The sequence below is a fragment of the Poromitra crassiceps genome, assembly GCF_964638095.1.
Source record: "Poromitra crassiceps genome assembly, chromosome: 14".
Classification (NCBI taxonomy): Eukaryota; Metazoa; Chordata; class Actinopteri; order Beryciformes; family Melamphaidae; genus Poromitra; species Poromitra crassiceps.
The window spans coordinates 13327331-13336108 of NC_139633.1; the positions used below are offsets into that span (position 1 = coordinate 13327331).

The window sequence follows — 8778 nt, forward strand, 5'->3', positions numbered from 1 at the left end:
CATCTGCAATTCAACAGTCGCTCCAAAAAGAAAGAATCGGAATTGATTTGTCAATCACTTTTGCTCAAAGGAAAAGCAGTCGAAACCGCCAGAGAAATGTGCACTTTTGGTGAGTGATTTATCGATTAAATGCTCCTATTGTTACAATATTATTGTAGCGGGAAGTAACTTTATGTATCATGATGTGTCCCTCTGCTGGACGGCGTGATTACAGGCAGGCCCACAGGCAGACCCGGGTGCTTTCCAGCAGGTTTCCAGGTTGCACGCAGAAACTATAGCATAGAAACTAACATAGGCTACCTCTCCATAAAGAAAGAATATATTAACCACCAAAACTACTGTAAATTGATCAAACGACCTCCTGGTTTCATCCTCACTCACTCACACACAAATGAAGACGGTTAATTACGTCACTGTGTGCAAATCGTGTTTGCCCCCCTCCCTTGTCGGTAAACACTCGGCTGCAGCAATGTAGGTAACATTTATGGAAAGACATGTTGGTAACCTAATCAATGTATTTCCCATGGCGTAGGCTACTTCCAATTTTACAGTCTAATGTTACTGCTCTACTTGATCGATTTGACTTTAGGATTATTTTATTACTAATATTTTTGATTCGAGTTGTGTGCATATAGCTACTTCTATCGATTTCCTATTTCCCTGCTGTGGTGAGTAAGTTAGCCTACTATTTTTGACGACTTTGCTGATGACCATTTATCATGTTTTATTTTACACTTCAGAATTTTATAACAAGTAGCCAAATATTCATTAAATCAAGTAGAAAAGGCCTGATCAATTGACATGGATGTCACACACACACACACACACACACACACACACACACAGTGTAATGAAAAATTAGTGTGCACAAGGAAAAAGGCCCTGGCTACTATTTACACAGATTTATTTTTTTGTACTTGAAATAACAAAGTTATTTATAAGTTAGTTATAAGATGTAGTCTACTATTATTAATCTTACATCATAAATTAGTAGTTAATTAAGCCAAAACAACACATATGGGATCATATCTGTGTTGCTGTTTTCCAGATATGGACAAAGGGCCAAAGAGGCTGATGAAAAAGGGGTTAACTCTCATCCTGGTCGGCCATATTAACTTCATCCTGGGAGCGATCGTCCACGGCAATGTCCTCCGCCACATTTCCAGACCCAGCCACCAGATCACCACAGAATACACTGCAGCCAACATCATCTCCGTCACCTCTGGCCTGCTGGTGAGTGAGCAGCGGATAGGGAGACGTTCATCTGATCGCCAAGTCAAAGCATGCTCCATATGCATAGAGCTTTCAGAAGAAGATAGCAATCGAGGTACACTGATGAGAACATTTGACCGCACGACGCATATTTGTGTGTTTGTGTATAACTGATATAGATGTCACGGGTTACTAGAGTAAGTACAGTGCAGTTCACACATGAATACTTTTCTATGTTCTGTGCATCAGAGCAACAAGTCTTATTTCAAATCATTTCAAATGTGATTCGCTCTGTTAGCGATTGCCGATACTGTTGTGTATTTTTCTCCACAATCAAGACTGAACTTGCCTATTAGAAGGGAGCCAGTGGTGTTGTTTTGCAAACCAGTCCCTTGTCGCTCCAGGCCCTGTTATTGAAATGTCTTAATGATCTTGTCAGTTGTTGATGATGAGATAGCATTAATGTCAGATTTCTGTGCAATTTATCTTGATATCCAAGGAGCTCCATTTTCTATCACATCATAGAAGACACAGAAAAGGTTTAGATTGCTCGGTGTTGGTGGCCGCTCTCTTACAGACTTCAGTTCAGTTAGTTCAAGGATCTCTGCCTATTTCTCTCTCGAGGTCTGAAGATGTTTTCACCTGGGTCTCAATTCAGTCTCAGATCCTGGAGCCCATGGTCATGAAGAAGACACATGAGTACTCCTGGCCCATAATTAAATAAGTCATAGTTTGTAGTAAAGAAACTACTCAAAGAATTGTTTTTGTTATTATTGCAGAGTATTACCACTGGGATCATTGCCATCGTGGTGTCACGGAATCTCCCTGTGGTGAAACTGGTAAGAAATCGTTTTTTTGTGAAGCACAGTGAATCAGGAAATTGGGTCTGACTATTGATGTGATCCCTTCCCTCTGCATGGTCTCATGTAACGTTGGAATGAACATACGACCCCCAGTGAGTCCCAGAAGCAGTGGCGGCTGGCCACTAGAGGGCGCCAGGGCGCTGCCCCACCTACCCAAAAGGAGGGGAAAATAAAACGTATATAGCCTATATATATATATTTTTTTTTTATGAGCGAGGTGAATATTAGATAGTGAGTATATAATCTGCAATAAATATGTAGAGTCATAATGATCTACATGTGTACTGTTTTGGGTCAACTACTTTCTGCCACGGACGCCGTCCGGGGACTTCCGGCTTCCACCAGTGCTAAGCCAGGATCTGTGTAAATTGCACATGCACTGTTCGCTCTCAAAACAAAGGGATTCGGGGCGCTGGTATCTAGCGACCAGGTGGAGGTGGGGCCAGGTAGAGCGACGGCAATGCATTCTTGACGGACTCTATTTGCATGCACGAACGTGCTTTCCTCATAGGTAATGTAATGTAACTCATTCACATGCTGTGGGAAGTCCTTCTTACAAAGTGTTTATGCCATGTGCTTTTCAAGTAAATATGGATGCTAAACGGAAGTTTGATGTAGAGATCAGAGGGCTGCTGACCAGGTTACTGTGTCTATAATTTCTGTAATCTGCTCCGTGATTGATATGCCTACTAATCTGTTGATTCAGATGGTAGGCTACTAGTAGGATAACGTCCGTTACTACTTGCTTGATTTAGAGCTGGAGTGGATGATAATTCAATAGCCTATTATTTTTTGTTGTCTTTCAGTAGAATCATCGTGATGATATGAAGTTATTTTAATAGTGACATTTCTGCTGTCTAAATTGATGATGACAAGCAAATGTTACTTAAAAACTGATCAAATGAGATATGGCAGGAATATTATTTGAAAATGTAAGGTTTGTTTGACATCACCATTCAGTTCAATGAGATGAACACTGATTTTGCATACGTGAAACATATGATATTGATATTGAGAATAATCCTTATGATTATCATATTGATTTCAACCCCATACAGCCGCTACTGCCCAGAAGCCAGAACATCTCTCTCTGTATCTGATCTTCTCTCTTTGTCTCTGCAGCAAATAGGCCTACTGATCATTTCATTCCTGAATGCCCTGCTGTCGGCGGCCTGCTGCGTCGGGGTCCTCTTGGCTATTGGCCTCACCGTTGCGCTGGATGGGCGTGTCTTGTTGCAGGGGTGCAATGACACACTGGTGCCAATCAACGCTCGCTCACCCATCGGCGCCCAGTGCCCCTTTGACACAACACGGATCTATGTGAGTCCAGCTTCTATCGTCCAAGTAGGTGTGTGTGTGTGTGTGTGTATTCTAGCAGTTGTTCAAGTCATTTAAGCTCTCTCTCTCTCTCTCTTTCCCTCCTTCTCTTCTCTTGTCTCTTCTACCTCTCCCTTCTTTGCCTGGTGTCTCTCAGGACACCACCCTGGCACTGTGGATCCCAAGTGCTGTGTTTGCGGCGATGGAGGCCGGTCTGTCTGTCTGGTGTTTCATAGTCGGCTTGACTCTCAGAGGACTGGCACCTTGCGGGAACAGCTACATAAAAGAACAGGTGTGTGTGTGTGTGTGTGTGTGTGTGTGTGTGTGTGTGTGTGTGTGTGTGGCTGAGTGGGAATGCTTGGGTGGGATGAGGTGTGTCTGTCTGTCTGTCTGTCTGAATCACTGTCTGACTCAAACACACACACACACACACACGTAGTCTCGGTCACACACACTTTAGAGTACACCACACATAGCGTACTCACACATAGCGTACTCACGCATAGCGTACTCGCACCGCATACGTTTACTCCCACTCGTTCGCTGTCATGCAAACATACATACTCCCACACTCACTCCTACGCATGCTTTTCTCCATCTCTCATCCCTCCATTCTCTATTCCAGCTGGAGGAAGGGGGTCTGACCAATAGGAGCACAGCCGGCGCCGACTTCTCCACCCAAGGACAAAGCCTGATTGGACAGCGCTTCAACCCTGAAGCCTGACTGGACGAAACGCAGGAAGGACACCGCCCCCGCACCGACTACCACAACTAAATCCCAATAGGCCTTTCAGTTGCACCAGTGTTCAGACTAATAGATTCTGCCTGAGGGCCAGTTGGGTGAGTGGGAGTACTGTGCTACCCTGATACAGTAATGGGGTCAGTTTTAAGGAAGCCGTTTTATTCGCAGTGACTCAAACAGTGGCAGCTCATGCTAGCTGGTGTCATTTAGCTCCATCACCTGATGAGCACACTGGACACCAGGCAGCTCTGTTAGCTTTCATTGATAAACCAACCCGATTGTTTTAAATCCCACCCTGTGAGCAGAATACATTTGGGATGGATTTATATAGCTCATCCCTCCCCAGTAAACCTTGCAGCCCTGCAGCTTAATACACTCATACAGGCTACAAGAGGTGCGTTCACAAGTGCAAGTGAAGCACAAAGCAGCCTGTTGTGCAGATATTGGGATTGTGTGTGTGTGTGTGTGTGTGTGTGTGTGTGTGTGTGTGTGTGTGTGTGTGTGTGTGTGTGTGTGGTAGTTTGGTAGCTGTGTGAAGAATAGACAATCTTCTCAGTCAAATCTCCATACATCACCAGTCAGGTTTGGGTTCAGAACTACAGAATGCTTCATGCAAAGCATGTTTCTCAATTTGAAGTAACTTTAGTTAATGAAGTTGGGTTGATTTTTATGTCTGCCAAAGATATTTTAGATGTAGCTTATTATGCACTCTTATTTCAGCCAAATACATTAATTAGGTATTAATGTATTTTTGCATTTTACCATGTCTGTCTGCCAACAGACCATACACATCAGTGTTTGCTTATTTAAACAAACCGTAAGCTAACAATTACTCAGAAATAATCATATTTTATGTCAGCCATTCACATTCAGTGCAGTAAATATGTGATGCTTTAGCTGCAAAATGCTGCGTTTTTTAATACTTTGTAGATATTTGGCTTCACATAAAAGTGGACACACTACCTACGATACACTTGTTTACCGTAAATCAGTTCATATTTGATCATTACAAAAACAACTGCAGATAGTATCATGTTCATTTGTATATATTTTTCTCCTGAAGCTTACTATTACAAGCAAGCCAAGTCCTCAGCTTGTTGTCCACCTCCGATACACCAGCTGTAGGCTGCACACCGGCTGGGTGAACAGCCAAAGTCTTGCACTCCAACACCTTTTTAAAAGGAAACTATTATTACTTATTGCCATAGTTTATAAAGTTATGACTAATCTTATCCCCCCTTTACCTTACATTAAAATGTTTTTAAGTGTGCTAAAATTAGTTGACTTTGTTTAAAGGGACAGCACACCCTAAAATCCAAAATACATAATTTTCCTCTCACCTGTAGTGCTATTTATCCATCGAGGTTGTTTTGTGTTAGTAGTCTGAGTTTTGGAGATATCAGCCGTAGAGATTTCTGCCTTCTCTCCAATACAATGGAACTGGATGGCACTTGGCTTGTGATGGTCAAAGCGCCAAAAAATTCCAATTGGAAAAACTCAACAGCATTGTCTCTTTCCAGAAATCATGACCCGGTTACTCAAGATAATCCACAGACTTGTTGTGAGCAGTTTCATGTAGGAACTATTTTCAACCGAACTTCTTTTCGGTCGAAATAAAATAGTTCGATAGTGTCCTATCTAATAAAGGCAAAAGTGCCAAAAAGATAATCTTAAAGAAAAAGAAATATATTGTATATAAAAATGTATTTGAGAGGAAACAAGCTATGCTTCAATTTAGAGAGCTGTTAAAGACCAGGGGGATTCAATCAAGTACTACTACTCCTCTAAATTATTGATAACTCATTTAAAATAGGTTGTTGCTTTCACCTCATCTAAGACATTTACTGCAGAGGTTCTCAAATGTTTTTCAGCCAAGGACCCCTGGCTTACAAGATAGAAAATATACCGGGGACCCCCTCATTCTGATTTGTGATTTTGGGCTAAGCTTAATTGTTTCCACGGTAACGTGCTTTAACGTGTGTTAACGTGTTTAAATTGATAGGTTTGTTAGATTAGAATGTAATCCATGAACAATTTTAGATTTAAAGCATACAATATTTTCGTTGAACTATGAAGCTTTTGCACACAAAAAAAGGTTTTTATTTTTATTTTCCTGAAATCTTTTCGCAGACCCCCTGGCAAAGTGCCACGGACCCCCATTTGAGAACCACTGATTTACTGTGACGAAACACAGGAGACCTGGAGAGCATGAGGTTGGCTATTCAAATCTGCGGTAGTGTATATCTATACAGTATGTACAGTATGCATTTGGCCGGCGTGCGTGTGTATGAGAAGGTGTGTATAATATATCCATGCTTCTGTGCATGTTCACATGGCTGGTGTAAACCCATGCATGCGTTCCTGTCACCAGGGTTGAGTCTATTCACTGCCAATTCAAACTGCTACGTGAAACTGCTTTCTAATGGTGATTGATGTAGGATGTTATTCCATTTGGGGATTTGCAAAGACAAGCAATGCCTTGAACTGGCTGAATTGAAAGTAATTGGACCCTGACCCAGCTGTGTGTGTGTGTGTGTGTGTGTGTGTGTGTGTGTGTGTGTGTGTGTGTGTGTGGCATTCTGCTACAGTCAGTGCACGTGTCCATCAGTATGTGTGGATGTCAAGTGGGGTCATGTTAAGCAGTTAAACCAGTATGTGGGCCAGCAGCCTCAGCCGGCACAACTCGCCTCACAGAGGAGATCAGAATGATCAGCCATGAAATGGTTAATCTAGCGCTGTGCTTAATCGAGCAGAATGGGATCTTTGCACGCAATACTACTAATCCCTGGGGGATAAATATTGACATAGATTGTCGACTTGAAACAATCGCAACAAATGTATATCTTGTATCTGTGGCAATTTGACGAGGTGTGAATGAAGATGTAGACTCCATTTTGAAATCACAAGATGAAGATGAGGCAACACTGTAGACTATCATCTGTTTTTAAACGTGTTCAGATTTTAGTCCAGTTATTGTTGGCAGTCCTATTGATCTGGAAGAATGTCAGCACAGATTGCTGGAATGTTCGAGGAAAGTCATTTTGAAGGTAAATAATGACATTCGTCCCCCCCCACTGTTTTCCTCTTCCATATCAATCTCTCATACATATATATTGGCTGTCCAGTAGAGAGGATTGTTCCTGCTGTGGATCGTGGGTTTGAGGAGATCAGATGGATCAGTGACGGGCTATTCATGAGGATGAGATGGTGAAACTAACAGTGAACTGAACACCCAGCTTGTTGGGGTCTTGGTTTACTTACCACCAGCCTGTTCTAAAGGTTCATGGCCGATGTTATCGGTGTGCTGCAGTCAGAACCATTTTATCTCCACAAATTCTGCTTTTCAGGACTAGAGAATCACAGGGACAGCTTTGATGTCTGCCTAGGTGTTTTTGACAGTTCACGATAGATGATAATTTGGCTTAGTTCTGTGGGAAACTGTCTCTGAGGTTATTCTGAACCTGATGTAAATCCGATTGAAGTTGTGAACCATATTAAACCCAAGAAGATGAATCAGTATGTAGGCTATTTTATAACACAATGAATGTAACTTTTTTTTTTTTAACAAATGTGAATCTACTGTGCATTTCATGATTTTCTTTATGGTTTTCTAGCAGTGTTTTCCCATTTGATGGTGATTGTTTTTAATGGATTTTATTCGGTAAATGCTGTGCTAAATGGCGTTTGGAATCCTCTAGTCTAAAGGGCCAATCTGGGCTATTATATATAACTCTGTTTCTTCTAAAACATTTCAGATGCTCCTTTTATATTTCAATAGTTTCAGATGAGCCAATAAAATTGAAATGTGGTAAGGAAAGGAAAGAAAGCCTAATGATGGCAACTAACAGTTTCAAATATGACAATGAATGTTTATCATTGTCAGCGGTGTAATTTTGTTCATTGGAATTGTTTTTTGAATAAATTGTTTTTATAATTTTGCTTTTTGCTTACCCCCTTTTGTATTTTATTCTACTTGCCCATCATTCATTATGTTTTTTATGGGGTTATGGCCTTTTTAATTTAACTTTTTTTTTTGCACCTTCCCTCCCTTCAATTCTATAGTTTTGTTTTCTTATTTTCTCCCATTGATTCCTGATTTGAAAGGAGCATGACCCAGGCATCAGAGAGGTTGTGATGTAACGGGAGGATCCCAGCTTTGACCCCAAGAGTGACCCCTCCTGCTGAAGTGTCCTTGAGCGAGATTAAAGCCCTATATGCCAACTGCGGAGTGCCTCTCAGCTAACCCTGCCTTCATCAGTTACAGTATCTGTGGGTGAATCACAAACATTGCACCATGATCACATAGCTAAAGCTATATTTAGCTGCACTGATAGGCTACTCGGAATCTCAAAATGTAGATATTTAGCCTATAAACAGAGTTTAGGCTATAGGCTACTTTCACTGCATGGACTCAAATGTCAAAAAATACTGTAAACGTTTCCACCAGGGAGAAAGGCTGGACTGGAGTAGGCTAGTATGGGGAGAAGCCCCCCATACACTCGCCCTTCAAAATGATGACAAATCAAATCAAGCATAATTTATCTGACCTCTTGAGGCTATCTTGCCTTTAATAGAGCACATACAGTATATAACCTACTGGTAAACTGTGGGGCAAAACGGGGAAACATCACAATCTTTAACCAT

General features: G+C 41.5%; 1 protein-coding gene across 1 annotated transcript; it reads left to right on the plus strand.

Moving 5' to 3' along the window:
• Positions 1 to 23: 23 nt before the first annotated feature.
• krtcap3 (keratinocyte associated protein 3) lies at positions 24 to 8014 on the plus strand. The gene is made up of 6 exons (XM_083650432.1): positions 24 to 109; positions 1049 to 1233; positions 1992 to 2051; positions 3198 to 3395; positions 3550 to 3684; positions 4018 to 8014. Exons 1-6 carry the CDS (start codon positions 97 to 99, stop codon positions 4114 to 4116), a joined length of 690 nt encoding a protein of 229 aa, XP_083506558.1. The 5' UTR covers positions 24 to 96; the 3' UTR covers positions 4117 to 8014.
• Positions 8015 to 8778: the final 764 nt, after the last annotated feature.